Source organism: Vanrija pseudolonga, chromosome 4 (assembly GCF_020906515.1).
Source record: "Vanrija pseudolonga chromosome 4, complete sequence".
NCBI classification, from domain to species: Eukaryota; Fungi; Basidiomycota; class Tremellomycetes; order Trichosporonales; family Trichosporonaceae; genus Vanrija; species Vanrija pseudolonga.
The window spans coordinates 1,030,501-1,057,708 of record NC_085852.1 but is presented as its reverse complement, the minus strand read 5'-3'; the positions used below and the strand labels follow the sequence as shown (position 1 = coordinate 1,057,708).

Below are 27,208 nucleotides of genomic sequence, written 5' to 3'. Positions count from 1 at the left end.
ACTGTATCATGCGTGTCATGCGGGATATGGCGTATCTGTGGCCGACTTGTGCGGCGTCATATGGGCGTTGTGGCGGTTACTGCGTGATCGTGACAGAAACTGGGGCGATGGGCGTCGGCGTGGCATTGACGGACGCGCGGTGCTCGGCAGCGAAGGGCTCAGGGGACTCGACAGTGATCGTACGTGGGGAGGCAGCCTCGACAGGCGGGCTGAGCGGTGCCGAGGCGGAGTGGCTCTCATCGGCGACACTAGCCTCGGAGGGTACGAGTCGGCGGCGTGTGGACAGCGACTCGCCGTCCTCTGACGCCGCCGAAGCGAGCGCGCTGCGCGTGCTCGCCCCAAAGATACTCACGCCCTTCTCGTCGAGCACGGCGCGCGCGTCGTCGATAATAGCGACGAGGTTGTCGTCGTCGAAGACGGCCTCGTCGGGCCGGTGGTCGACGTGCCGCGCGCGGTCAATCGCGCGGACTACCTCCAGCACGAGGGACACTGTCGTCGGCGTGAAGTGCAGTGGGCCGGCGCGGCCGGGGACCGTGATGCTGTCGGTCGGGACTGGGGTGGCGCTGCGGTCGGTGAGGCTGTCCGTTGGGACTGGCGTTGGGACGCGGTCCGACGGCGCGGCGTTGGAGCTGGGGTGGAGTTCGGGCTCATTGACATCGTGGGGCTGCTCGGCGTGTTGCAGCTGTTCGTCATAGCCGCGCGGGTCGATGTGGCTCGACTGTCCGCGATGGGCTCCCTCCTCGCCACGCCCAATCTGGTGGTCGACATGCTGCGCCAGCTCCTCGTGAACTCTGCGCGCCTCTGCGTCCTCGGCATCTTCCTGTTGCGCGCTCGGCGCCGGCGGGATGCTCTCGGCAGCAGCGACGCTCTCCACCGCGGCCGCGACGTGCTCGACGGCGGCGACGAGGCTCGCAGGCCGCTGGTTGGCCGCGACCTGCGCCACGGCGGCGCGGAGCTCCTCGATCTCGGCCCGCAGCGCGGCGACATGGTCGACGAGGTTTAGGGGCGGGTTGGGCGGCAGCTGGCTGGCCACGACACCGTCCATCATCAGGCGCTGGAGCTGCGCGCGCACAAAGGCCGTCCAGGCGTTCTCGGCCTCCATGTCGACGTGTGGTTGCTGTGGAGGTGGAGGCGCGCGGTTGAGGCCCTCGAAGCCGGCATGCAGCGGCGGCAGAGGCTGGTGGAACGGGTGCTGGAAGCCGAAGGGCTGCCCCATCGGCTGTCCCAGGTCGTCGTCGTCGAACTCATCGCTCATCGCGTACCTGAGCGTCTGGGACATGACACGGCGTTGTGGCGACGCCGGCAGAGTCGGCACCCAGCCCGGCGGCGGCGGGGCAGACACGTAGCGGTCGCCGTTGGCGTACTCTATCGTCTTGATCGTGCGCTCGCTGCCCGCGTGCGAGCGGTCCGACCCGCCACGGCGGCGCGGGGGGCGGCCGAGACCGATACCAGTCCCGGTGCCCCCGCTGCCGCCGGCCGCAGCGCCTTTGGGCGTCGCGGTGCTGCTTGTCTTCTGCGAGCGGGGCGAGTTGGCCGGCGGGCCGGGGAACGGCGGCGGGGTCGAGTATCGCTCCTCCCACGCGCCGGGGATGTGCTTTGGCGTGCGCGGTGTCGGGGTCGGAGTTGGCGCGGCCGCGCTGCCGCCCGTCCACAGCGGCGCGGTGAACACCGTGTCGGCTGGCGACGACGCGCGCGAGAGCGCAGTCACCATGCTCACTGTGTCCGTGTCGCTCTCGCCGTCGATGCTGAGCGCGAGCGCTGGTGGCTTTGGGCGGGGGGTCGGGGGCGGCATTGGGGGAAGAGGGTGGGGGAGGGAGAAGTGAAGAGACAGTGGGAAGTGTCGAGAGAGATGTATTGTACGTGGCGAGGCAGTGGTCGCCGCCGTTGTCGTGTCCGCACACGTGTCCGCTCGGTGTCCTTGTCCCACACGTCGCACACACAACGACGGGTGCGCACAAACACGAGGCCTGTGCTCGGTGCGGAGGACAGCGGGCGGGTTGGGCGTGGTGCGAAGCAGGCTGCCAAAGGACGGCGCGCGGCATTGTACGCGGTGCAATGTTGCGAGGGCGAGGGGTACTCTGGAGACGGCTGCATCTCATCAACATCCGGTCTTTCGTCAGGTGTTGCATGCATGGGTCAGCAGGACGTAAGTGAATCGAGTATGAGGAGCTGTCAGTCATTATTGCAGGTAGTGATTGTGAGGCCACATTAGCCACGTTCGCTTTCAAGCTGGTCAAGCCGCCGGAGACATGGTCAGACTGGTACCCTATATACCTCCCCTCACCCCCCTTGTCGTCCACCCACTCTCTGGTTGTGAAGGTGAGAAACGGTGGGGATAACGGGGGCGACGATCGCTGGGGATCTAATTGTCGACGTCCCCCTGTTCTGCTGAGAACGGCGTTGCAGTGCAACCTACTCACCTCGAGTAGAAGCCACCCTTCCACGACCTTCCAATATACCCACTCTGGATTTCCCCTCCTCGTTTGACGCGTTTGATGGATGGAACCTCACAAATGCAGAGTGCATCTCCACACACACACCACCCACCCATCCACCTTCCTCCACCCCCCGTTCCCCTCCACTTGCAAAGTGGAGGCCGCCAATGTCGTCGTAAACAATGACGTCGTTGTTCCGTTCACGGACCAGCCAGCCAGGGTTCACGGAATCAGAAATGTTGATGTGGAGCGGGCGCAGAGGGGCTCAAAACGAGGCGGAACAGAGGCCGGCACGTTGGAATCGAATCTGGCCTGTTCGGTGCACGCGAGCAGGCAGGTCGTGCGGAAGACCGAGGTGGAGTGAGTCGACGTCTTGTGACTTGAATCTGCCAGTTCTGCTGCGGGACAACTATACAGGCAGCAGAGGCAATGGAGCGATGCGTAGCAAGGCGGCGGCTGGATTTGGAATCTGTTAGTGGCAGTGCGTCCACTGAGCCAGCCCATTGCTTGCTGCATGCCGAGGCGATGACACCAACGCTCCGGCCGAAAGCGTAAGGCCGTGCCTTAGATAAGATTCCGCTGGTGGGTGATGTGATGGGTGGTTGCTGGCCTCGTCGTGATGCGCTGGCCTCTAGCTCGTTCGAGTAACGATGTCATTAACGACATGGGACGACGATCATGTGCACGAGGCATGGTGCATGATGACGGCGACGGGCGGGGCCAGTGCCGGTCGCTTGCCACCATCTCGAGCGAGCCCAGAGGCACACCATGCCACCTAGTGGTGCCCGGCGACCAGAGTCGTTCAGCGCTGACGACAGAGATAGCGGCTAGAGCGGGCGAGAAGAAGGCCAACTAGTAGCACGACGCACGCACATGCGCACACGCGTGGGACCAAAACCCGCTTCCCCACCCCACTGCGGCGTCCACTCGGGTCGCGGCCGAGACTGGCGCTGTTCGACATCCGTCAGGCTCCAGGTGGGTGGGGGGCGAGTCGACCGACGGCGGTGCTGGTGCTGTTCGTTCTTGGCCACCCACCCACTGCGTCGGCCGCTCCCGTCCAAGTGCCTAGACAAAGCACCATGGAACCATCAGCCTATTTCGGCTCTCTGAATGCGTGCCGCCAGGCCCTAATGAACTGAACTTGTGCTGCACACAAGACGCAAGACGCGGGGAAGGTTGGCGCCACCGCAGCGTCGGCGGCGATGCCCCCGCCGCCCGCCCCGTCTGACTGCGCCATGGCACCATGGCACCACCACCCTGCCCGCGCGTAATGGCCAGACAAAGGGACCAGTGCGGGGAAGAGCCGTCGATGCGTGCAAGCGATGGACGTGTCACTGGTGCCAGCGCCAGCGCGCCCCATCGTTGTGCTAGTGAGATGAGACGTGGCCTGCCTGGGGCCAAAGCGAGCGATTAGGTGGAGTGGAGTGGGGTGGGGTTACAAGGGGTGGTGGTGGTGTGATATGACATGCGAGGGGCAGATGCATGGGACAAGTGGGCGACGACGACGGGTCCTTGTTTACAAGGCTGGCAGGCAGGCAGGTCACGCTGGCTGACGACCTCTTTGGGCAAGGTTGCGCGATGCTGCCAGAAGCAATGGAGCAAGCAGCAATCTGCACACTGCAGAGGTGCAAGCTCACGCGTGCTTGGGGCGGCTGCTTGGAGCTTTGTCGCCCCATGTTATTGTAGCGCGTTGCGGCTGTCTGACGTGCATTTCTCGGGTCGGGTCAAGTCGAGTCTTTGAGTCGTGATAGCTTGGACTACCCGTTCGACTCGAGTCATCCGGAGGGGAACAAGGTTGGGCTTGGGGTGACCTGGGGTGACCCGCCGTCATTCATTTGGGATCTCCCCCCTTGCGTCTGCCGCCTTATCGATCGGGTCCACCCTTGAGCCTGCTTGGCTGGCTCACCCCACCACGGCCACCCACCCACCCACTGTATTATTATTATTGACCCGCCGCCTGTTACTAGCAGCACGCAACCGTTCGTAACAACTGTCACCTTTGTTCGCGACTGTCGTTGAGAAACACAACATACACCTCAACCTCATCGTCGTGCACACACCACGCGCGTCGACTCACCTCTCTTCCCCTCGACTGCATCACATCACCACTCACAGACATCATCTTCACATTCGTCGTCATTGGATTCACTCTTCCCGCCACCGCCGCCACCGTAACACACCCGCCGCCTGCGCGACCATCACTTGACTCGTCTCGCACCCTTATCCCCCTCCCCCGCCGCCGTCCCCACTTGCCACCACCATCACCCCTCTTAACCCCGGCCTGGGTACACACGCGCCCCTGCATCTCCCCTCGGTCACACACAAGTGCATTCCCCCTTCCCCCTTGCACACATAACGAAACACACATACACAGCACAATCGACACGCTAGTCAGCAACACTTGACGCGCGCGTTGCCGCTCTTCCTTCTGCCCACCCCACCACCTCCTTTCGACGCCGCCGCCGCCGCCCCCATTCGAATCGATCTGTACACCTTCTACCACGCACGCACGCCGCATAACCTCATCGCACACAGCCCCCCCTCTTGCCCCCCCCATACAATCGAATGACACCCCATCTCGCCCTGTGACCACACGACGGGCTTGCCTTGACCCTTTGCGCGCCCTCCGTCTCGCGCGCCAAGACGGTATCTTACACACACGTTAGCCTTTATCATCATCTGGCACAACACTACACATCAGCCGCATCGCGGCATTGCTCCTCCCCCCATCTCCCCTCGTCCATCACTGCACGATGCCTGCTGAAGACGAGGTAGCGCGCAAGCGCGATAGCGAGAGCGGCGGTCATTCCACTCGCCACCGCGAACGCATAGGCAACTACGTCGTCGGCGTCGAGATTGGCCGTGGTAGCTTTGCGACAGTCTACAAGGGCCATCGCTCGGTGAGTCAATGCACACACACACACACACCCCTCCTCCCCTGCCTTATCAGTGCTGATGTGATCTCCTCGTTCACTGCCCACGCCGCGTCCATCGTCATCTCACCTCACTGCCCCGACTGCCGTGCCTTTGAGCAGAAGTCCAAGGTTGCCGTCGCGATCAAGGCAGTCTCCCGCCAGAAGCTCACGAGCAAGCTACTTGATAATCTCGAGAGCGAGATTAACATTCTCAAGGCCATTAACCACCGCAACATTGTCGCGCTGATCGATTGCTTCGTGAGTAGAGAGGTCTGGCGGCGTCTTCCCCCGCGCCACCCCCGGCTCCGATGAGCAAAGGATTGACGCGATCGCAGAAAAACGACACACACATCTACCTCGTTATGGAGTACTGTTCTGGCGCGGATCTGTCCATCTATCTGAAGAACCGCGGTCGCATCGAGACTCTCGACTTTATCCCCAGAGTGTACGAATCCGGCATGGTCGCGTCGAGAACAGAAGGCAAGGTCTTCTGGCCACATCCCGCGACTGGCGGTCTCGACGAGCGAGTGACGCGCTGCTTCCTCGGCCAGCTCGGTGAGTCGCTGTCGCCTCTTGGAGGAATCATCTAACCCCCTCCAGCCGAAGCAGTCAAGTTCCTGCGATCTCAGGACTTGATACATCGCGACATCAAACCACAGGTCAGTACACACACAGCGTATCTTCGCGCCACTCTGCTCACACCACACACAGAACCTCCTCCTCCAGCCGCCCACGGCTACAGAGGTTTCCGAGGGCCACCCGCTCGGAATCCCCATCCTCAAAGTCGCCGACTTTGGCTTTGCCCGCATTCTGCCAGCCGCGGCAATGGCAGAAACCCTGTGCGGCTCGCCACTCTACATGGCCCCAGAGATTCTGAGATACGAAAAGTACGACGCCAGAGCCGATCTGTGGTCCATTGGCGCCGTCCTCTACGAGATGGCGGTGGGACGCTCGCCATTCAGAGCTCCAAACCACGTCGAGCTGTTGCGAAGAATCGAGCGGGGCGATGACCGAATCAAGTTCCCAGACGAGTCATCGCGGGCTCCAACTCCTGCCGCCGACGGCTCCGAAGCGCCCCCAATTATTCCAGTCTCGGCAGACATCAAGCAGCTGATCCGCGCACTCCTCAAGCGCCACCCGTCTCAGCGCATGGGCTTTGACAACTTCTTCGCTTGCGGCGTCTGGGATGGCTTCATGGTCGAGTCGGTGGCGGATGTCAGCACCAGCATTGATGTGTCGACCGACAGCTCGGACGCGGGTTACTACAGCCCGCGCCAGGACCTCGACCTCAGCGCAGAGCGGGAGCGCCAGTTGCTCACCCCAGCACTAGCCCCTCCTTCCCCAGTATCGCCCATGGTGAAGCGTACAGGATCAGGAAACAACATCGCGCGCCCAAGCAGCACCGTGCCCACGCCGACGACAACGCCTGCGCGACCGCCCTCTGTGCGCCGCTCAGAGCCCAAGTACTACGTTGGCGACGAGCCCGCTGAACCCGGCCCCCCTTCTCCGTCACCCACCAGTGGATCCCCCGTCGCCCCTCGACCAATCGGCTCGTCCTTCACAACGCCTGGTCGAGTATCGCCACGAATGGAGCGCGCTGGAAGCAGTGCCGATGACGTCCCAGTCGTCACGCCCCCTGGGCCTATTCACGCGCCACGACCAGTCATCGGCAGCTCGCCGCTTGCAGCAACGCCTCCTATTACGGTGACGGGCAAGGATGACGCAGCACTCGGCGCCAGCGACTCGGTCGGAAGAGAATATGTCGTGGTTGAGAAGCGCACTGTTGAGATCAACGAACTGGCAGATGAGCTTGAACAGCAGACTGCCAGACGACCGTCCGTCGGTGCCGTCGTTCGAAAGACGAGCATTGTCTCGCGCCCAGTATCGACCTTCCGCCCGACCGGATCGAGCCCGCCCACACCTCAGCCTTCGCAGCTGACAGCAGCGTCCTACTCGCCACCGTTTGCGTTTGGCACGACGCCACCTCCATTTGCGGTACCAGCTGTTCGCCAAACCGTTGTACCACGTTCGCGACAGCCATCGTTACCGGGTACGCCCACGGTGTTCCCACCACCTGGAACGTATGCTATTTCACCCGACCGCCACTCGTCTTCGCCCTCTTCGTTGCCTGCAAACGCCCTCGCACGTGTGCTCACAAATACTGCCGTGCGTCTGCTCAACTCGTCGGCCAACACGGCGGCAACTGCGATAGCACGGGCCACTGGCACTTCTACCAAGAAATGGCCACTAGTGGAACGGTCGGGTGAAATTGACCCCGACGAGGGTATTATTCTGGATTTCTTGGAAGATACCGCCCGCAAGGCCTACGTTCTCTTTGAACTCGCCGACCAGCGCTTGCTTCTGTGGTCGCAGACATCGAGGCAGCCTGCGTCCATTTCTTCGGCGACTATTACGTCGACCACTCCCCCGAGCTCAAACGCACCACCGTTCTCAGTACCGCCCGTGTCGATCTCTGCGAGACGCAAGTCGTCATCGTCCTCGACTAGCAGTGACATTCTTGCCCTGAGACAGCAAGAAGCAGCTGCTGGCGACGCGTGCGCGCTGTACTTCAAGTCGCTGGCGTTTATCTGCGCGGGCCATGAACGCTTCAAGCACTACTGGGAGGCGCGCTCCACTCGCAATGTGGAATACCAGACCAGCGCCGAGCTGAATGAACGTGAGTTGAGACTAACTTGGCAAATGTAGCTAACATTTCAGTCGTTCAGTGGTTCCGTGCACGCTTCAACGAAGTGTACGAGAAGGCTGAATGGACAAAGGCTCGATGCGCCGACGAGCTGCCCTATGTCGATCGCCTCGTGCACGACCGTGCACGCGACATTTCTCGACAGTCGGCGCAGGCCGAGCTCCTCGGCGATCTGGCTGCTGCCGAAGATGGCTACGAGAACGCCATGTGGCTTCTTGACACCCTCCTGGACGATGCAATGTACGAGGGTGTCAAGCTGCGTAACGAGGACCGCCTTCTCTTTGAGCACCGTAAGTGTTGTAAGTTCTGAGTCGTGGGGCCTTGCTTACGCCACAGTCATTGGGTCCATTCGCGACCGCCTTGATGGCGTGCGGCGCAAGCTTGATGCTAGCCGCACCAAATGAGCATATATGGACTGTGCTTTTCTCCACGTCTCCACACAACTTTTGGTTCCAACAACAACGACTTGAATCGATTCCTGAACGCTCGACTCGGCCCAGCTCCCCAAACATCACCCACACCTGCCTGCGAGGTGTCACTGCTGCTCTCCACTACTACTTGAATCATTTCACCACTCCACCCTGCACACCTTCCACCACCCAGTCAATCGATACATCCATACTCGGGCTGCCTCAGCAGACGAGTCTTTAGAATCCCACGCCCATCTCAGTGTTGTCCATTCTCATCTCATTCGTCGTGAATCCAGAATCCGAACGTAAATCACCCGTTGTACTCTGTACCGTGGGCTCCTCCACCTGATGCCAAATGTGTCATGAGAGGGGGCTGGCGTGATTGTGCAAAAGATCAGTATGGCAGTGATTGGAGGCCTCATGTTAGGGGGGTGTGAGCAGCGATCTGACACTTTGTGCGAAGCCAAGATCTTTGATCTTGTTGGCTTCACCAGCCGTGAGATCATGAGTGTCTTCCCGCCTTGCGCAGGGTTCATGAAAGCGCCTGCATGAAGCGTATCGTATTACGGGTCATCGACCCATGCTCTCCGGCTGGCGTGAGCCGTCGTGCCGCCGACTCTCTCTACTCCTGCGCCTTTCTCGCAGCGTCGCGCAGCTCGATGCGCTCCCGCTCGGCCTCCTTCTTCTTCTGCGCGGCGACCTTGCGCATCTGCAGGCAGTACCGTTAGCAGAGAGCTCCCTACCCCAACACCACACCACCCACCCGCTGTCGCCGTCCCTTGCCGCGCTTGCCCTCGGCGCCAATCTTGACGTCGACAAACAGCTCGCGCTTGCGCTGTTCCGCCGCGTCGGCGCGCGCGCGCTCCTTCTTCTTGTCACGCTTGCGCATGTGCGGCGCCATGGACGCCTTGAGGAGCGCGCCGTACGCCGCGTGGAAGGTGTGCAGTGATGACGCGGGGACCTGGGCGATGTGAGCGAGGACTACGGCGCGATGGCAACATCACCGCCCATACCACCACCTACCCGTGCGGAAAACTTGGTCTCGCCATGCGTGCACCGGATCAGCACGTCGTGCTCGGCCTCCCCGTCGTCGACGGCAGTCATGCTCGCGTCTCCGCCGGCATCGAACGTATCTGGCGTCAGCAGCGAACAAAACGGGGGGCACCCACGCCGCTTGTGCGAGAGCCAGATGGCGCTCGAGGGGCCCGCAAAGGCCGTCGTGAGGCGCGTGAGGAACTGGAGTCAGCGGGGTTTGTGGGCGCGGGCGTACCTCGTCGGCGGTGACGAGCTCTTGCGGCATCGTTGTAGGTTGTGGGTGTGATGGAGAAGTGGTTGGAGTTTTCGAGGTCGTGTGGGCTGTGTCGTGCGTCGTGGTCGTGGTTTCAGGTGGAGATTGATGGGATTTGGGTGGGGATTAGGATTTGGGCGGAAGTATTACAACTTGGTTCAAATGACCCACACCAGCGGCAAGATTACTACCCCCGCCTCCACCTGAACAGACTGAACAACACCCCCTTCCTCCTCATTCTCCTCCCTCATCCCCCCCGCACCACAATGTCCGGAGTAGTCTCAAAACGCCTCAAGTTCAAGGGCGACAAGCCGAAGAAGAAGAAGCGCTCCCACCGCGAGTCGCACGGCGGCGATGACCTCGAGGCGCTGGCCGCAGCTGACCCAAGTGGTGGGTCGAGCTGGCTGCTCTGTTACGCCCAGCTCACACACACCCGCAGGCTGGATGTTCCCGACCGACCTGAACGAGATCACGGGGCCGTCGTACATCCTCCTCCCGACGACGCCGCTGACGTGTCTTGCTGTGGGTGGAGCTGGACGCAGATGGAAAGCAGCTGACACCTCAGTGGGACGCTCAACGCCAGCGCGTGTACGCCGCTGCTGTCGACGTGCCCGAGGCGCCCGAGGGCGCGAACGAGCTCTCGGCCAGCGAGGCGCTCCAAGTCGTCGAGCCGTCTGATGTCAACCACGTCTGGGTCATCTCGCGGCTGGCGGGCAGCGACGACGTTGTGAGCCTGCGGACGAGCAGGTGGGTCGAAAGTTGACGTCAGAACCCGCTGACGCCAGCGGTACCTTCCTCACCGTCTCACCCTCAGGAGTGTTGAGCGCGACGGCTGCCTCTCGAGGACCGCTCGAAGCCCTCGTGCCCGTCCTCACCGACTCGTCGGGCATCTTCCCCAAGATCGCGCTCCGCACCCACTCGGACAAGTTCATCTCGGTACCGCCCTTTACCAAGGAGGAGATCTACGCGCACAAGTCCGAGCTGCGCGGGGATGCCGACACGCCAGGCGAGGACGAGGGCTTCAGGATCAAGTGCCAGCGCGAGTTTGTACTCAAGGCGCGTGTGGCGGCGATCGAGGGCAAGGAGGGCGGCGCGGGCAAGCGGAGGCTGCTCGAGGGCGGGCCGTCGGCCGGCAGCATGGAGGACGAGCTGCGCAAGGCGTGAGTGTAGCTTAATGGACCGGATGTTAGCTGACTCGCGCAGAAAGGAGTACCAGGGCTGGAAGGGACACCGCACGCTTGTTGCTGGCGGCGACAGGAAAGAGGTCAAGCGCGCCATCAAGGAGGGCCGCGTCGCCGAGGCCATGCTCGACCGCCGGGCGGCGATGAAGAGGTGGGTGAATGCCACGTCGCTGAAGACCCGCTGACACCGCAGCGATCGCTATGCCAAGTAACGCGTCTCTGTAGCCATGCATGTAGTAGTAGTCTGCTTGAGATCTGCCGGGAGCTGGCGAGGCGACTGCCTTCGCCTGATGCGGCAAGGGGCGGCCAGCGGGTGGCAAGGGAGCGAGCCGGTCGCTCCCAACGAGTCGCAATGTCACAGGCGAAGTCTCGCCTATTCCTCTTGATGCGAGCGACGCGGTATACGCCGTGCTGCGTCGAGTCGAGCTACACCGCCGCCCTCCTGGCAGGGGTTGCAATCGATGTGATTCTGAGTTGTTGCCACTCGTCTTCGCAGTGCCAAACACCAAACACGTGATTCGGTCCGACTCGATGATGACGATACCAGTGGTCCGGATACGGAACGCCCAGCAACTCTACTCCATCGCGCATAACGCAACCGATCTCTCTCAACTCCTGCTTGCTTTCCCTCGACACCCTCATGCCCCTGCCATCACGCTAACACCTGAACTGCTACCACCTCCTGCCCGCCCCCAACCACCTGGTGCTCCGCGCGCCATCGATAGTGAGCTCCCCCGTCCCGAACCCCTTGAGCCCCCTAACACGCCCGCCCAGTGGCCACACCTCTCACCTCCTGCACAAGACGCAACACACCCACTACCGCGACCGCAACAATACCAGACACGGCGCTGCGGTTGCACTAGCGCATCAACACGACAACAACCGCAGCCATATCATCCCCCACGCTGACGCCGATACGCGCCGCCGCGCCGCGAGCCGGCGCCCTCGTCCTTGTCTCTCCGACCCTTGCGATGGGCACCCCCTCGCCGCGGAACAGCAGCGGGTACGCCACGCCCGCAGCCACACGCCCGACGCACGCGCCGACGCCGTCGTTCCCCGGCGCTGCTGGCCCGCAGCGCCGCCAGTCGCCGTGGCATGAGATCTCGCACTCGCTCTCTACCACCTCGCTGCCTGCGCGCGCTACGCCCGGCGGTGCGGCGACGCCCGCAGCTGCAGATGCCGCAACGGCCGCCACGCCAATACGAAGAACGCCGGAGAACGGCAGCGATGCTGCTGGCAGCCCGGCGTCGTCAGCCGCGGGCTCGTTCCACTTGTCTGGCTCGGCGACGTCGCAGGCCCTGAGAGACTGGGAGAGGCTGCTCGCCCAGCCTGATTCCGACGTGACGCGCCACACGCTCGTGCACGGCTCGCCGCTGCTCGCGCCGACGGGCGCGCCCAAGCTTGCCGCGGAGCGCGATAAAGAGGGCCACATCGAGTACAAGCTCAAGCTTGTCGAGCCGAGCCCCGAGCGGTTCCAGCGGCTGGTTACGCAGATGATGTGGCGGCTGAAGCAGGGGCGCAACGAGGCGATCTATGAGCTCGGCCTGGCGGACGACGGGACAGTCATCGGGCTGACGCGAGCCGAGATGGACGCGTCGCTGCGCACGCTCGAGCTCATGGCGTCCGAGGTCGGCGCGACGGTCATCGTGCTGAAAGAGATCGTGCTGCAGGGTGCGCCTGTCAACCCGCCCAACCTCGAGCCCGAGTCCCCGAGCGGCAGCGTGGTCACCGACAGCAGAGCCGGCCCGTGGCGCATCACCCGCCCCGACCTTGACGAGCACGGCCGCCCGCGCAAGGGCACGCGCGGGCTCAACGGTCAGGGACCCGAGGTCAAGACGCGGCGCGAGCGGTACCGCGACAAGATGGACGCCGAGGAGGCGGCCACCGCGTCGCCAAACGGCGCGACGCCAGAGTCGTACACAAAGCGGCATATTATTTTCGACCACCGCGACGCGCTAGACGGCGACGAGACCGAGACCGACTCGGACGTGTCGTCGCGCAGAGTATCGTCGCGCGCCAGAGCGTCGTCGCACGCGAGCGACGACGACCCGCCAGCGTTCACGCTGGATATGGACGACGCGCCGCGCTCCACGCCGTCGCCCGACGCCGAGCCCGTGCGCGGCGAGGCCAAGCGGCGCAAGGCGGCAGCAAGGCGCGAGGCGCGCCGTCTCGACCTTCTGCGCGGGGACGGCACGTCGTCGATGCCATACGCTGAGCGCTCGTCGTCCCCCGTCGCGGAATTCATAGGGCACGCGCCGGCCGTCGCGGCGCCTGCGCTGGCGAGGTTGGCGCACCAGCCTGCCCGGCCGTCGTCGTTACGGCTGGAGCGCGCGCCGGCGTCGGCGACGGCGTCTACGGCCGCCTCGCCGCTGGACCACACGACGGCGAGCCCGCTGACGCCGCTGGCTGAGCGCGTCGACGAGCGTGCCGACGTCCCACCCAGCACCGCGGGCCCAGATGACGTCTTCCTCGACGGGCTCAACCTGCCGCTCGACTCGCTGTCCTTGTCGTTCGCCGACGTGCGCATCGACGACTCGAACGCGCCGTCGGCCGCGACGTCGCCCGAGGCCCCTGCGCTGCTCGGTAACGGCAGCGGCACCGGCGGCGAGATGATCTGCGTCGAGGCGCTCGTCGTGCGCAAGCCGCTGCACGACGGAGTGGGGGGTACCGACGAGTCGTGGGTCTTTGGCGGCGAAGACGACGGGTGGGGCTTTGGTGCTGGCGGTGGCGGCGGGGAGGACGACGCGTGGGGGTTTGACGATGAGGAGGAGTGAGCCCTGGAGGAGAAGTGAACGAACGAACATGAGCATATCGTAGCCATCGTGTCCATCTCGACAGCAGTCAATATCCTGCACCATCTCGTACATGCATTGCAGTGGATTGTGCAGCGGGTGCGGCATGAGTGGGAAGCAAGCTACGCTAGGCCCAAAACGCTCCAGTGGCACTGCCACCCCCCGACTCCCAACTCATGCATACATGTTATTACAGGCATTTCGGCCCACAGGGCAATCGACAATGGTGTGAGCGAACGCAAACGCAGAGCACAGCACTACTACTAGGGACAGGACGCGCAGGTGTACGGCGCGCCGCATGGGAATGTACGAATGGTATGTACTTTTGTTTTGTTGCTGGGGTTGGTCTCGACAGGTGGCCTTCTCGTGATTGACAGATGATGACATCGATGACATTGATGCGCGGCGCACGGCTCACGGCTCATGGCGCGCAGCTAGCGCGTCGGTGCGGTAGTCCTTGATCCTCGGCCGGTGCGCGGCGGGGCGAGGGCGCGGCAGTGTTCGGTGCGCTGGACGTGCATGAGGAGTTTGTCCTTGCGTGCCTGTGGCGGTGTGTGAGTGGGAGGAGGGGCGGCGAGGGGGGCGCAAGTCGAGTGATGGTATGCTAATGATGATGGGATATGGAACTTACGAATGCGTGGCCGCACACCGGGCAGGGGAACGGCTTTTCACCGGCTGAATCAGTTAGCAGACGAGTACGGCGATGACCTACTGTGCTTGCGGCGGTGGCGCTGCGACGTCAGCAAACAGCTTAGCTCCCACTCCCACCTCCCCCCTCCTTCTCCACTCACCACTAAGTCATTGCGGCGGGTAAAGGCCTCTGAGCAGTCTGGGCAAGGAAACCTCCTCTTTTCTCACGTTAGCATCCGATGCCATACCCCAGAGCGAGCACCACTCACAACAGTTGGGGCGGAGCCTGCGCGCCGGCTGGCGCCGCGGCCGGACCGCATTGTCTCAGTGTCCGACTGGGGGAGCGGCATGCTGCCATTACTGGGCGGCGCGGTTCCCCAGCGGCCGTCCTCTGGGAATCCGTTGAGTCCCATGCCGTTGGAGATCGGGCCGGGTGTGAGTTCGTGTTCGAGCGACGAGCTTGAGCCTGCGGCACCAAACGAAGCGGGCGAGGACGAGAGCGGCGGCCAGTGGGGGCCGACGAAGCCTGGTACGCCGGGCCCGGGGCTGCCCATACGCGGAGGCGGGGGCCGCAGCCGCGCCGGAACATACCCGTGGACGCTCGGCGCGACGTCCCTGTGAACGAGCGGCAGGGGGATGGGCCCCGGAGGCCGTGTATCGGAGTACCTGTCGTGCTGGTGCTCGTTGAACAGCGCGTGGTGCGGGTGGTGCAGGTGTGCCTGCGGCGGCAGACTTGAGCCCAGCGGCAGGTCACGCCGCGCGTCGGGGTGGTACAGCATCGGCGAAGCGTCGGCGTGGTTCCCGTGCGCTAGGTACTCATGGCCGCCGCCATCACCGTTGGTCTGTCCCGCCTCTCGCGGCGGCTGCTGTTGCTGCTGCTCTCGCCACCGCTCTTGCGTCACCGAGCCCGTCGGCGCGACAGGACCACGCTGGCTACGCACATAGGCGAAGCCTAGCGCGGGCTGCGGTGGGAACCCGTTAGGCCCAAAGGGCATGAACACCATTCCGTTGTTGTGGTGCGGCTGGGGGTTGAGTGGCGCGTGCTGCCCCGCGTGGTGAGCATGGTGCTGGGGCAGGTGCGGCGCCGGCTGGTGGTAATGGTGCTGCACTGGGTGCTCCCAGGCATCCACGTCCTCGACGCCAAGGCCAGGTTGTGCCGCAGCTGGCTGCGTCGCGGGCCAGTTGAACGACCCAGGCTGGAGCGGGTACACATTTGCCTGGGGCTGTGTGTGTAGCTGCTGGTGGTGCACCGACACGACCGGCGACGGCGAGAGCGAGAGCGCGCCGTTGACGGGGCTCGGGTCGTGCTCGACCTTGATGACGGGGGACGAGTGTGGGCTGAGAATGTGGTTTCCCGGTGGCGGGAGGGACGGGCGGGTGGGTGTCGCGGTTGGCGGGGTCGGTGTCGAGCTGTTGTTGGCGCCATTGACCACCGAGTTGGGTGCCGAGCTCAAACTCGAGTGGTCGACCGCGGGGGACGAGTTGGCCGTGCCGTTGCCCGTGGCCGTTGTCTGTGGGGGTGGGCCGGCGTGGCCGTAGACGGGGGGCGAGAGCGCTGATCCGGCCCCAGCGTCATTGGGTACTGCGGGGGTGGCCGCGCGCGATTCGTCCTGCTGTTGTTGCTGGGGCGGCGGTGGTGGCTGATGATGATGAGGATGCTGCGCCGAGGACAGGTATGGCGGGAATGGGTACATTGCTGTTGTTGGTAAGAGTGGGTGGGTTCTGGATGCTGGGTGGGACGGGGATGATCAAGAATGGGTTTGGGAGCGGAGCAGAGCGAGGGCGAGGTGCCAAAGGCAAGGCGGTCGTAGAGGCGAATCAGCGGGTGACGCCGGGGCGAGAAAGATTGTTTGGGATTGTTTGGGGAGCGCGGGGATGAAGAAAGAGAGTGATGATGGAGTGAGTGAGTGGGATGGGATGAACACTTAATAGTAGTAATAAGAATGATGGAAGAGTGTCTGTGACTCTGTGCTCGAGAGAGGACAAGCGCGCTGCAATCTATTGCCAGCTTTCTGCTTGCCGCCGCTGACCGACAACGACGACGACCAAGACGACGACGACAATGATGATGATGACACGCTGTCCTGTCCTGCACTCCCCCCTCGCCGCGCTCCGCGCGCGCGCAAACTTTTCTTCTTGTCCTTCTTTGCCATTCGGTTTTTCTGAAGCTTGTCGTGTCGCGCGCGCCCCTCTTCTTTGCCCTCGTGCCGTCTGTGCATTACTCGTGTGCAGCAGCAGGCAGCACCACGCACCACCTTTGGCCCTCCACGCCGCCCGCAACCCACCGCCCATTCCACTGGCGTCACTGCGACACTGCGACGCTGCGCCAAAATGCCTTGCCCCCCACGCCCCCTTCGCCCGTCTGCACCCACCGCGCATTCCCCGCCAGACTCTGCCTCTCAGCCCCAGCCCTCGGCCGTCTCACCGCTCGCTTGCGACGATGGGAACAGCAAGAAGGATCAAGAATCAGAAGTAGTCGGCCGCGGCGGCACGCTAGTCGCGGTCCTTTGCGCGAAACGATTCAATGGCCCCGTGCGCCTGCTGCAAGTCTGTCGTCGCGGTCGCCGTTGCAATCGTCGTCGTCGTCGCTGTTGGGGCGCTGGTCGACGGTCGACCCTGGCTCGCCGCCCCGACGATCATGACTCAAAGGGCGCAAACCTGGCGCAATCCACTCGCCGCGATCGACTCGACAGCGAGGGACGGGGCACGTCGGGTGGCGTCGTCAGAGGTGCCCGCTAGTACATTCGCGCAATTCAGATGCTGTGGGGTGGCGAGGCGGAGGGTGAGTGTGTCAGCGGTGTGTGCTGTGTGTGTTGCGTATGTGTTGTGCAGGTTTGTGTGACGGTGCGAAGTGACGAGCAAAGATTGCCACATGCAAAGGAGGGGTCAGTGCGGGCAGCGCGTGTTCTGGGGCCACAGTGGCAAAACAGGGTCCAGGGAAGGTGGACTGAAGTCACTGATAAGCGTCAGTCATTGTCGTGGCGGCGGCGGGGTGGATCCTGGCAGCATGGCATGTTTGGCACAATCGCCACTGGTGTGTGCTGCTGCGCAGACCTGTGTATACCCGTGTGTGTCGGTCGGTCGTCGAGTCATCGTCGTAGTCGCCGTCGTCGTCGTTGTCGAGCATAGCCATGGCCCACACAAAATCCCTAGATGCCATAACGCTGCAAGACTTCTTTTTAGTCAGGGGGAGTTGTCGGCGTGTCACTGGTTTGCGGCTATCCATCGATCACGACTTTGTGAGGTGTCCGAGCGTCATGCATGGCGTCAGCGCGTCAGCCGGTCAGCCTCGCGGCAGGCAGGCAGCCAGGCCGTAGTGTGCATCCCCCGTCCGTCTTCCTTTGACTCGCGTCATTGCCGACTGGCGCGCGTCCTTCGGCTTTTTTGGTCTCGACGGCGGCATGGCATGGCACAAGTGCACAGGCCTGCCTGCCTTTGGTCCTTGAATCGCACTTCTCCACCGTTGCGCTGGCTCGGTCGCTTACAGGCCACCGGCCACCGCCGCCTCGCTCGCTCCCACCGCAGCACCACAGAGATTTCAGGATCCGACAATCTGTGTAGAGAGCTATGCTGGTAATGCAGCTCCCAGGATCCCTGGCACCAGTTCCCCCGGTCAATTCGGGCGGTTAGCAGCATGCAGATCCCACTCGATCGCACGCCTACACGAGTAGAGATAGCACCGCAAAGCACGCCTGGCGCTGCAACATTGTTGTGTAGTACTCACGGTGAGTGTGGCATCAAATGGCGTACAACCGATAGAACAAGGCCGAGTCCTGGTAGAATAGGGATGATAGATAGCGGGTGGCCGAGTAGAGTCGTGACATGTTACGGGGTATAATTACACCGCGTCGTGAGGCACCAGAGGCGTGCGCTCGTCGACGGTTTCGGTGGGCCGGCGGACAGCGGCACGAACAGACTCCTGAAGCGAGTGCAGCGCCGCACCCACCCTCGCACCAACCCGGTCAACCCAGGTCGCGTCGTCGTTGCCAGCTGCTGCTGCTTCCTGGGCCGCGGTGGGATCGGAGCGGTCCACGACAGGGGTGAGAGTGGCAGACGACGAGAGATCGCTCGCAGGAATGGTGACGTCCGCACGGCATGTTGGGCACTGCGGCGTCAGCGTCAGGTTTTTGTGGGCATAGCAACCTCCTACGTACCAGCTTGCGCCACTTGAGGAGCCACTCGTCGCACTCGTCCTTATGGAAGACATGACCACAGGGAAGGATTCGCACGATTTCCCCTGCATGGAAGTTGTCCATGCAGATGGCGCACTCGTCTTTGGAATAGTATCGCTTGCTAGGTCGACGCTTCTTTCCCCGGTGTGCCGTCTTGGACTTGCGTGGAGGAGCTGGTGGCCGCGCTGGTGTTGCTGCGTCTTCGGCTACAACAGTCACTGGCGTAGGGGCGTCTGGCACCTCCAATGTTGCGCCAGCGGCAGCGTCGCCTTCAATGGGGGGCGAAGTCTCCCTTACCGTGGTAAGTGGCGATCCAGGGGTAGACTTTGGGGCCTTGATATCGGAGTCTCCTGCCCCTGCGTTCTCAGGCTCGGTGTCCTTGTCCGACTCGTCCGAGTCGTCCTTTTCCCACACAATGTCGGGTGTCCAGACCCTTTCTGGCAGAGATAAGACCACGGTTGGCGGGGCGCGATTAGCCTCGCGCTGACTGCAGGGGGTATTAGCTCCACAATGTACCAAGCGCACAGCGCAGTCACGTACCGAGCAATCCTGATACGATGCGCCACAATTGTCGCGAGGAGGAAAAGGGAGGGCATGAGGAGGGCGAAAGTGAGTAAACTACCGAGGGCACTGCGCCATGTTAGCACCACTGGCTCCACAAGGACTGGAAACGGAACGCTCAAACGGCTGAAACGCACTTGCCGTCGTCTGTCGCCTCGCCCAACTCTACACGGAGACCAGGGTGTCCATGGACGGTATGATTTGAGAGGAGATCGCGGAGGGTGAGGTAGCTTGCACGGGACACGAACACGGAGGGTATGATGATGCCAGTGGTATCTTCTGGATATGGGTCAGCCACACCGACAACACACCATTCACGCCACGTACCAGGCGAAAACATGGTGATGAGGTTCTCCCTACTCCTTCCCTCCTCGTCCGTCTCGTCGGCGCGCGCTGTCGAGTCGCCAACAATGACTGCGGCGGCGCCACGCTCCTGCGCCGCGCGCACCTTGGTCGCAAAGTCGCACCCGCCGCGTTCGACGAGTGCGACAGTGAACGGGGCTTTGGGAGGGTGGGGCCGGATGGGTGGCCAGGCTGGGGGGAGGCATGCGCGTTCTGGTGCAGATTCAGGCTTGCCGGCGGAGAGTGGGGCTGCAGCGTCGCCCGCCGCGACGTCGTCGTCGTCGCTCTCGCCGCCGACCTTGTCATGCTTTGGCAGCTTTAACGACGCGAAGGGCACGAGCACGCCGGCGACGGGCAGGTCGGCACTCGGCTGCAGGAAGGCGGGGAACGCAGCCGGCCGGTGCGGAAACGTGAGGTTGTCGCTCTCTTCCCCAGTGTGCTTGAGCTGAAAGCACGCGTCAGCGCTCGGACCGCAGCGTGCAACTCGTGCAGTCGAACCCACCATGACGGTCAGCGCGCCTTCCCCGCCCATGCTGAGCCAGTGGGTGAGCCATCCCTCGGCGGAGGGTGTGCCGCCGGCGTACGAGAGGTCGAGGGTGCCTAGCTGCGGGTCGGCGTCGGGGTGTATCCAGGCGGCGCCCCACGGCTCGGAGGGGTCGACGACGCGGCCGAAGGCAGCTTTCGCTGTGCGCGCAATCTCATCATCGTCCAGCGTCGTCGTGTCGCTCGCTGCGAGTGGTGGAGACGACAGCAGCGCGGGCCACGTGAGCGCCACCCCAGCGGCTGCTAGGAGCGCGGTGGCGAGGACGACGCGCCGTGGAGAGAGGAAGGTGCGGGGTTGGTGGTGGTGTTGATGCTGCACTGACCTGCCGGGCCCGCTGGGTGCGGACATTGTCGGCGAGGGTGAGGAGGGGGAGGGGGATGGGGGGAGGTGGGACGCGCGTTGAACTCAAAAGTGTTGTGATGCAAACTGGGCGTGATGTGAATGAGGTTGGTGGTCGGCGGCGGCGGTGGTGGTGGGTGGTGGTGGATCTGGCCACTGACTCTCCGAGGCCTCGCCGCCGCCGCGCCGCCGCCTGCGTTATGTCACACCTTTTTAGAGTGGCACGTGAGCATTTGGAACAACAAGGCTAATCGACAATCCCTAATGACGGAATTTGGGACAAGTCGTCACGGCTCACGAATGCCCACCATGACAAGCATCGTTACTTGTAGCAGCCACATCCAACCCCCTCCCCCCTCCTCCCTCCCCGGCAGCTAAACCCATAGATGCATTACACTACGTGCGTTGAAAGGGCAGGAACGGCTAAATCTCGCCATTCCATCTATTGACGGTACAGGTGGCGACGGATGGTCTTGACGACCAGGTCAGTGTCGGGGAACGCGAGGCCCTCGAGCGTCTCGGCGTAGGGAGTAGGAACATCGGCGCCAGTGATACGCTCAGGAGGAGCGTCAAGGAAGTCAAAGGCGGCCGACTCGCAGACCTGGGCAATGATCTCGGAGCCGACACCGAAGGCGGGGAAGCCACCCTCGACAGTGACGAGGTGGTTGGTCTTCTTGACCGAGGCGACAATGGTGTCAATGTCGAGAGGGCGGATGGAGCGGAGGTTGACAACCTCGACCTTGATGCCGTCCTCCTTCTCGAGGATCTCGGCGGCCTCGAGCGAGTGGGTGACCATCTTGGAGTGGGCGACAATGGTGATGTCCGAGCCCTCCTTCTCAATCTTGGCCTTGCCGAAGGGGATGAGGAAGTCCTCCGAGAGCTCCTCCTTGGTCATGGGGAAGGAGACACCGTAGAGGAGCTCGTTCTCAAGGACACAGACGGGGTTGGGATCCCGGATAGCCGACTTGAGGAGACCCTTGCAGTCGGCAGCCGACCAGGGCGAGACGACCTTGAGGCCGGGGATGGAGCCGTACCAGGCGGCGAAGCACTGCGAGTGCTGGGCACCGACACCGGCGGCGGCACCGTTGGGGCCACGGAAGGTGACGGGGCAGGGGACGTTGCCGCCCGACATGTAGTAGGTCTTGCCGCCCTCGTTGACGATCTGGTCAATGGCCTGCATGGCGAAGTTCCAGGTCACTGGGGTGGGTTAGCGGGGTGTGGGGAGGACGAGAGCTGGGAGGGAGAGCTTGGGGGAGTGAGAAGCTAGGAAGGGAAGAGCTTGGGAGGGGAGAACTTGGGAGTTGTGCTGGCATCCTCGCCACAACGCAACGAGGACATTGCCAGTCCTCCCCAGCCGGGGAAAGGAGCTGGCAGAGTCCCCGTTGCGACGGAGCTGGACAGGGAACGTAGAATCGCCCTCATTGCAGCGAGACCCGCTCTTGGCGGGCTGGCACACAGCATGTGGACGGGGAACGATGTGTGGACGGCGCGATACTCACTGAACTCGCAGACGGGGCGGAGACCGGCAAGGGCAGCGCCGACAGCGAGACCGGTGAAGCCAGACTCGGTGATGGGGGTCTGGTTATCAGCTCGTGTCAGCAGCAACCGCACTCACGTCAATAACACGGTCCTCTCCAAACTTGTCGAGCAAGCCCTTGGTGACCTGGAGCACAGGGTCAGCTGCTGAGAAATCTCGCTATCAACACCACGACCACACACCTTGTAGGCACCGTTGTAGCGGGCGACCTCCTCGCCCATGACGAAGACGGTGGGGTCGCGGATCATCTCCTCCTCCATGGCGGCGTTGAGGGCCTCACGGACGGTCTGGGGGTGTGAGCATGGTGCATAGTTGCGGGGAAACCTCTGCCGCGATATGCCGGCGGCAGTGGGCTGGGCGTGGTATCGCAACGCAACGCCCATCGCATCGCTGCGCGCCCCACTCACCATGGTCTGCGCGCCCTCGTCCGAGGACGCGGCGCGGCGCTGCTCCTTGCCGACGAGGAAGCGGGCCTCTGAGCGCGCGACGCGCGGGGTCGCAGTGGCCGCGAGCGCGGCGCGGCTGGTGGCCAGCGACGACGACGTCGACGCAGTCGAGAGGGCGCGCGCCGAGGCGGCGGCAGGCAAGGCGGCGAGGCGGGTGAGGGCGGCGCGGGAGGCCATTGCTGCTATTTGTTTTACAGGTGGGATGTTAACAGGAAGGAGGATGGTGATGTCTGCAGAGGTCGATGTCACTGCTGCCTGCTGCTGCCTGGCTGGGTACGCTGGCTGGCTGGCTCCCTCGTGCTAACAATCTGCTTGCGGCTTCTTGCCCCCCCTGCTCCTGGCTCCTTTCCCCCTCGGCTGCACGCCGTTGGGGCAAGTCTCTCTGGCTGGCCGCAAGGCACCACCCAGCCAGCGGCATCCGCCCCCGCATTTTGCTTGCGCCCAGCTTTCCGTCCCGCGGCCAAAGGCCATCCGTCTCGCCGTCTCGCCGTCTCGAGCCGCCGCGCCGCCCCGCTTGCCGCAAAATAATCGCCTTTTAATCACTTTAATCCCATCACGTGAACCGCCTTGTTGCCGCAGACTCAGGGTGAGGGCACGTGGGAATCACGTGATGGACGGAAAGTTGGGTTCGACTTTCCGGGCGTCATTGACATCGAGAGATGAAGCTGCGCGAGATGTTGTTGTCGAGCTCACTCATACACAATGCCAGACACGCTCACGCCACTGATAGCGCACATCACCGCTGCATGCCCCCTCCAAGCGGGACCGCTGCGCACCACGCTGTCCGACCTCGGGCTCGCCGTCGAATGGCGCGAGCTGAGGCCGCTCCAGCTGCCGGGGACGCAGTGGGCCGTCGTCGTTGGCCACAAGCGCGCCGAGGTGGGTTTCTAGACTGTCGACATATGCTGACCCACCAGGACCCGCTGCGTGCGGTGCTTCCACTGCCGCTGCATACCACGGCCCTCACGCCCCAGGAGCTCAAGGCCGTCTTTGGCGCGCTCGCCACGCTCGACGTTGCGACGCTTCCGGACCCCTTGCCGCCCCTCGCGCCGCCGATCGCCGAGCTCCAGGCCAAGCTGGGCAAGAACGACGACGAGCTGCCCCAGGTTGCTGAGGAGGAGACCGAGGCCCCAAGCACACCCACGTTCGACCCCGATACCCTCTACATGGCCATCGTGGCCACAGACTCGACAGTCGTCTACTACAAGCTCTCGCGCGGTATCAAGAAGCCTCACGACATCCCCGACGAGTAGCGCGCGACTCTGCAACCCACACATCACGCACTGTAATATACGCAAATGTACAATATATGCATTGAGGTCATGGATAGGGTACTCGGACTTATGAGGGTATACACCGCATCTAGGCAACAGTGAGGACTCCACGCAGCGTCGCCTTCTCGCTGTCCGTAAGCCCGGCAACCATCTCGTGGATGCCGTTGTCGTTCGAGGCATATGATGAGCGGATGACATCGGTGAGGTGGGCCTGTGGTGTCAGTTGTCGTAGCCACGCGGCACAATTCAACTTACTCCCAGGTCAATCTGCGCCAGAGGGTCGCTCTTCAGATCCTCGTCGTCATCCTGCGCGTCGTTCTCTCCAGGTCCGTCATCAAGCCAGTCAGAGAGGAAGGCAAACTCGTCGGTCGGGCCAGCAGACGCCAATGGGTCATCGTCATCCCACTCCTCGTCTCCATCGTCGTCCTCAATACCCAGCTCATCGCCCTTCGACTTGCCCTTGCCTTCTGCCGAGACGTCCTTGAGCAGCAGCTTGAGCGCCTTGACAGGGAAGGGGATCTGGGTGTACTCGTTTGGCGTTGCCTTGGTGCGCGACCGCGTCATGATCTTGTTGCGGTTGTTCTCGTTGATAATCAGGTCGCCGCGGACAAGAACGTTGCGGAGTGCCGGGGAGGGCATGGTAAAGAGCTTGGCCATGCCCAGGTCGCTGACGCGAATGTTCCACGAGCCCGTGATCGTCTCGGCCGTCTCGCACCACGACGACAGAACGAGGTCAAGCGCTGGCTTGGTGGTGCCGTCGGGAAGGTGAACGGGAGGGAACGACAACAGCAAGTCGATGGTCTGCTGAGTGTGCTCGGTGCCAAACAGGTAGGCGAAGGGGATGATCAGGCTCTGGATAAACGAGCTGAGCTGAGCAGTGGCGAGGCGGTTGACGACGGCGCGTAACAAGTCACCAAGGACCGGGGCGATGGCCTGGCCAGCCTTGCGGAACAAGTGCATGATTAGGTCGCCGACGAAGATGCCTCCTGATTCCGAGAATGTCGGGGCGAGGAAGCGGCCAAGAAGGGCGAAGATGCGAGCAATGCCGTTGCTACCATCGGCGTCGTGCCACTGGATCAGCTTCTCGCAGTCCTTGCGCACAACAAGGGTCAGGTGGATCATGCCATGCTGAATGACGTCCATGTCGTCGGTCTGCTGGAGGCACGTCATGACGGCGACAGTGACTGTGGCAATGAGCTCAGCCTCGAGGGGGCCACCGCGGGGCTTGATGAGCGCGTTGGCGAGCTGAACAGCCTCTCCGGGAACGTAGACCGTCTCGTCGGTGACAGGGGTGATGATGAGCTCGGCGAGCTTGGGCGCGAAGAACGAGACCAGAGTGCTGACCACGGCGGGAGACGAGGACGCTGCGATTCCGTCGACGACCTCCTCCACAATGGCGGTGAGCACCGGGTCGGTCATGTTGCGGAACCACTCGGCGTAGACATGCTGGCAGATAGCCTGCGTCGTCTCGACAGTCAAGGAGTCCTTGTCAAGCGAGACGACCGAGTTGACCGTCTCCATGACGAGGTAAAGCGTCTCGGCCGACGTCTCGGGCAGGATGGGCAGCAGCATCGACAGGATCTTGCCGGCCTGGGGGTTCATGATGCTGGCGTCGACATGGCGGCAGAAGTTCTTGATCGTCTTGACGGCGGAGATCTTGACGGGCACGCTGGTGGTCGGCGATCCAAGGGCCAAGATGGCGGTGGAGAGGTACTCCTGGGCGAGGGCCGCAGGCAGGAGGCCAGCAAACTGCGAGGCAAAGACGAAGGCGCGGCCCTGGAGGAAAGGCGCCTCGGTCTGCTGCAAAAGGTCAGGGATGACCTGGTTGAAGAGGAATGGCAAGTCAAAGGTCGCTGGCCGTCCGGCTTCCTGGTCCTCCTCAAGGAGGGAGCGGAGGTCATCCGAAATGCCGCCGAGGAGGCCAAGGATGGTCTCGAGCGGCTTCCACCAGTCGGGGTCGCCCGACTTGTGGGCGGCTGCCGACTCCTGGACGCGGCGGTGGGTGAAGTCGTTGACGGTGCGGCCGACAGCCCGGGGCCACTTGTCGATAAGAGACTGTGCAAGTTAGCGCAGCCTGACTTGCCAACTCACCCCCATCAGGTCGTGGCCAACCACGCGCAAGCTGTAGATCATGTTGTCCTCGTCCTCATCCTCGACGAACGCATTGGCGTCCTCGAGCCACTCCTCCTCCTGCTCACGCGTCACCTGGGTGTAGGTGAGAACGAGGCCGACAATAGTGTCGAGGACGGCAGTGCCACGCTCGTCACCAGCGGCACCTTCCACCAAGATGTCCTTGGACTCCTTGACGCGCACAGTAGGCTCAAGGTACTCAAAGACGGCGCTCGCAAGGTCATCGAGGTCCATCTTCGTCGTGAACGGGGGCGTCTGATGCCGGCTCGGGCGGGCTTGGCGAGTCGGGGTCGGACGAGATGTAGTACGAGTGGAAGGTCTGGAGCAGCGACGTGAGGTTGATAATGGAGAGGCGGAGGAACGTAGGAACATGCTTGGCAATGTACCGGGGGAAGTTGAGCTGGTACTGCAGCAGAATGCGGAAGATCTGGATGCGGAGGGCGAGGCTGTCCCAGCTCTGGGCGACGTCGGCAGCAGCGTCGACGGCGAGGAGCTGGCTAAAGGCGTCGAACCAGACTGGCGCGATCTGGTCGAGCGCCTGTCGGACAGCTGCCGGGTGCTCGTCCTTGAGCGTGCCGAGAAGCGTCAGGATGTGACGGTACACAGCAACGGTCTCGGCACGGGTCGCGAACGAGTGAGTCTGCGGGTTGCCGAGGATGGCGAGGATGGCCGGCACGAGGTCGGTCACGACGGGGACGAGCTGGTCTTCGCTAATGTCGTTCTTGACAAACTCAATCACGACGCGCATCGCACCGTGAACCGAGTTGGGGTTGCCGGTCTGGAGCAGGCTGACGAGCGAGCTCAGCAGGTCGGACCAGTCCTCGGGCCAGTCAAACTTGGCAATGCTCGACGCGGCAAAGGCGGCCGCAACGCGGACCTTACGCTCCGGGTCGGAGAGCGTCCGCAGGAGGAGGGGCCGGATCGCATCCTTGACTTCGGCCGGGGTTGTCGGAGGGGTGAAGGCGTCTGCTCCGGGGTACCAGTGCTTCTCGATGTATTTTTGAAGGAGGATGCCGGCGCTGTGCACAGCGGTCAGCACGAGCCAGGTGCGCACACAAAGGACTTATCTGGCGCTGGGGGAGAGGAACGGCCTGCTCGCTGAGGAGACGCGCGAGGCTCAGTCCGCCCTCTGCAAAGCTGTTAGCGGTCTGTGGGCGGGCTGGCACAGCGGTGAAAGAACCCACCTGGGTGGCTGTACAGCGTCTGGAGCTGGTCCTCAGCCGCGTGTCTCGTGGCCTCATCTGGGGATAAGGTGGCCTCGAGGCAGGCGAGGACCTGCTGGTCGAGGTGGGGGCTGCTTGTGCCCGAGGTTGAAGCCATTGTGGGTGTCGAGAAGGTGTTGATTGTTCAAAGGACTGGAAACTGTGGGCCAAGCAAGCCCTTGGTCGTTGAAATTCCCTGGCGCCTGGCGGAGACGCGTCAACACGGAGTGTACGTGATCTCCGTGAAACCGACATTGCACTTGGGGGGGGGGTTGCTTTGACGACACCGTTTGCAGGTGCAGCTAC

The 27,208-nt window shown here is 63.1% G+C and overlaps 10 protein-coding genes across 10 annotated transcripts; 4 read left to right on the top strand and 6 right to left on the bottom strand.

Annotated features, from left to right (window-relative positions):
- Window positions 1-76: 76 nt before the first annotated feature.
- Window positions 77-1,792, bottom strand: LOC62_04G005661 (uncharacterized protein; the record flags this gene model as incomplete). The annotated part of the gene is made up of 1 exon (XM_062772207.1): window positions 77-1,792. One exon carries the CDS (start codon window positions 1,790-1,792, stop codon window positions 77-79), a length of 1,716 nt encoding a protein of 571 aa, XP_062628191.1.
- A 2,622-nt stretch (window positions 1,793-4,414) lies between these two features.
- On the top strand, window positions 4,415-8,832 carry ATG1 (Serine/threonine-protein kinase ATG1). Its single transcript, XM_062772206.1, has 7 exons — window positions 4,415-5,335; window positions 5,471-5,608; window positions 5,686-5,905; window positions 5,951-6,009; window positions 6,062-8,027; window positions 8,069-8,344; window positions 8,391-8,832. The coding sequence occupies exons 1-7, from the start codon at window positions 5,189-5,191 to the stop codon at window positions 8,456-8,458; spliced, it is 2,874 nt and encodes a 957-aa protein (XP_062628190.1). The 5' UTR covers window positions 4,415-5,188; the 3' UTR covers window positions 8,459-8,832.
- A 171-nt stretch (window positions 8,833-9,003) lies between these two features.
- On the bottom strand, window positions 9,004-9,784 carry SRP14 (Signal recognition particle protein). The gene is made up of 5 exons (XM_062772205.1): window positions 9,735-9,784; window positions 9,634-9,700; window positions 9,488-9,597; window positions 9,228-9,425; window positions 9,004-9,173 (listed from the first exon to the last, which is right to left on the bottom strand). Exons 1-5 carry the CDS (start codon window positions 9,762-9,764, stop codon window positions 9,087-9,089), a joined length of 492 nt encoding a protein of 163 aa, XP_062628189.1. The 5' UTR covers window positions 9,765-9,784; the 3' UTR covers window positions 9,004-9,086.
- A 200-nt stretch (window positions 9,785-9,984) lies between these two features.
- Window positions 9,985-11,118, top strand: frg1 (the record flags this gene model as incomplete). Its single annotated transcript, XM_062772204.1, has 5 exons — window positions 9,985-10,142; window positions 10,192-10,274; window positions 10,318-10,499; window positions 10,538-10,912; window positions 10,956-11,118. Exons 1-5 carry the CDS (start codon window positions 10,019-10,021, stop codon window positions 11,116-11,118), a joined length of 927 nt encoding a protein of 308 aa, XP_062628188.1. The 5' UTR covers window positions 9,985-10,018.
- A 346-nt stretch (window positions 11,119-11,464) lies between these two features.
- Window positions 11,465-13,707, top strand: Gtpbp2 (GTP-binding protein 2; the record flags this gene model as incomplete). Its single annotated transcript, XM_062772203.1, has 2 exons — window positions 11,465-11,657; window positions 11,954-13,707. 2 exons carry the CDS (start codon window positions 11,465-11,467, stop codon window positions 13,705-13,707), a joined length of 1,947 nt encoding a protein of 648 aa, XP_062628187.1.
- A 698-nt stretch (window positions 13,708-14,405) lies between these two features.
- On the bottom strand, window positions 14,406-16,049 carry LOC62_04G005656 (uncharacterized protein; the record flags this gene model as incomplete). The annotated part of the gene is made up of 3 exons (XM_062772202.1): window positions 14,406-14,456; window positions 14,517-14,573; window positions 14,625-16,049. The coding sequence occupies 3 exons, from the start codon at window positions 16,047-16,049 to the stop codon at window positions 14,406-14,408; spliced, it is 1,533 nt and encodes a 510-aa protein (XP_062628186.1).
- A 2,012-nt stretch (window positions 16,050-18,061) lies between these two features.
- On the bottom strand, window positions 18,062-20,354 carry RMR3 (Receptor y region, transmembrane domain- and RING domain-containing protein 3). Its single transcript, XM_062772201.1, has 6 exons — window positions 19,933-20,354; window positions 19,416-19,875; window positions 19,226-19,367; window positions 19,068-19,157; window positions 18,510-19,014; window positions 18,062-18,460 (listed from the first exon to the last, which is right to left on the bottom strand). Exons 1-6 carry the CDS (start codon window positions 20,320-20,322, stop codon window positions 18,194-18,196), a joined length of 1,854 nt encoding a protein of 617 aa, XP_062628185.1. The 5' UTR covers window positions 20,323-20,354; the 3' UTR covers window positions 18,062-18,193.
- A 330-nt stretch (window positions 20,355-20,684) lies between these two features.
- PDB1 (Pyruvate dehydrogenase E1 component subunit beta, mitochondrial) lies at window positions 20,685-22,493 on the bottom strand. Its single transcript, XM_062772200.1, has 5 exons — window positions 22,258-22,493; window positions 22,033-22,137; window positions 21,929-21,976; window positions 21,813-21,891; window positions 20,685-21,510 (listed from the first exon to the last, which is right to left on the bottom strand). The coding sequence occupies exons 1-5, from the start codon at window positions 22,471-22,473 to the stop codon at window positions 20,756-20,758; spliced, it is 1,203 nt and encodes a 400-aa protein (XP_062628184.1). The 5' UTR covers window positions 22,474-22,493; the 3' UTR covers window positions 20,685-20,755.
- A 505-nt stretch (window positions 22,494-22,998) lies between these two features.
- LOC62_04G005653 (uncharacterized protein) lies at window positions 22,999-23,549 on the top strand (the record flags this gene model as incomplete). Its single annotated transcript, XM_062772199.1, has 2 exons — window positions 22,999-23,175; window positions 23,214-23,549. The coding sequence occupies 2 exons, from the start codon at window positions 22,999-23,001 to the stop codon at window positions 23,547-23,549; spliced, it is 513 nt and encodes a 170-aa protein (XP_062628183.1).
- A 109-nt stretch (window positions 23,550-23,658) lies between these two features.
- Window positions 23,659-27,036, bottom strand: Ipo9 (Importin-9; the record flags this gene model as incomplete). Its single annotated transcript, XM_062772198.1, is given in 6 exon segments — window positions 23,659-23,781; window positions 23,826-25,625; window positions 25,662-25,934; window positions 25,948-26,719; window positions 26,757-26,829; window positions 26,885-27,036. 6 exon segments carry the CDS (start codon window positions 27,018-27,020, stop codon window positions 23,659-23,661), a joined length of 3,177 nt encoding a protein of 1,058 aa, XP_062628182.1. The 5' UTR covers window positions 27,021-27,036.
- Window positions 27,037-27,208: the final 172 nt, after the last annotated feature.

Coding starts and splice junctions, on each gene's coding strand:
- ATG1 (XM_062772206.1), top strand. CDS start 5,189: ATGCCTGCTGAAGACGAGGTAGCGCGCAAGCGCGATAGCGAGAGCGGC. Junction 5,609..5,685: donor TCGCGCTGATCGATTGCTTC/GTGAGTAGAGAG, acceptor ACGCGATCGCAG/AAAAACGACACACACATCTA. Junction 8,345..8,390: donor CCGCCTTCTCTTTGAGCACC/GTAAGTGTTGTA, acceptor CTTACGCCACAG/TCATTGGGTCCATTCGCGAC.
- SRP14 (XM_062772205.1), bottom strand. CDS start 9,764: ATGCCGCAAGAGCTCGTCACCGCCGACGAG. Junction 9,701..9,734: donor AGCTCGTCACCGCCGACGAG/GTACGCCCGCGC, acceptor CGCTGACTCCAG/TTCCTCACGCGCCTCACGAC. Junction 9,598..9,633: donor CTGGCTCTCGCACAAGCGGC/GTGGGTGCCCCC, acceptor TGCTGACGCCAG/ATACGTTCGATGCCGGCGGA.
- RMR3 (XM_062772201.1), bottom strand. CDS start 20,322: ATGTCCGCACCCAGCGGGCCCGGCAGGTCAGTGCAGCATCAACACCAC. Junction 19,876..19,932: donor AAGGCGCGCTGACCGTCATG/GTGGGTTCGACT, acceptor GCGTGCTTTCAG/CTCAAGCACACTGGGGAAGA. Junction 19,158..19,225: donor GAGGCGACAGACGACGGCAA/GTGCGTTTCAGC, acceptor AACATGGCGCAG/TGCCCTCGGTAGTTTACTCA.
- PDB1 (XM_062772200.1), bottom strand. CDS start 22,473: ATGGCCTCCCGCGCCGCCCTCACCCGCCTCGCCGCCTTGCCTGCCGCC. Junction 21,892..21,928: donor GAGAGGACCGTGTTATTGAC/GTGAGTGCGGTT, acceptor GCTGATAACCAG/ACCCCCATCACCGAGTCTGG. Junction 21,511..21,812: donor CCGCCCCGTCTGCGAGTTCA/GTGAGTATCGCG, acceptor AACCCACCCCAG/TGACCTGGAACTTCGCCATG.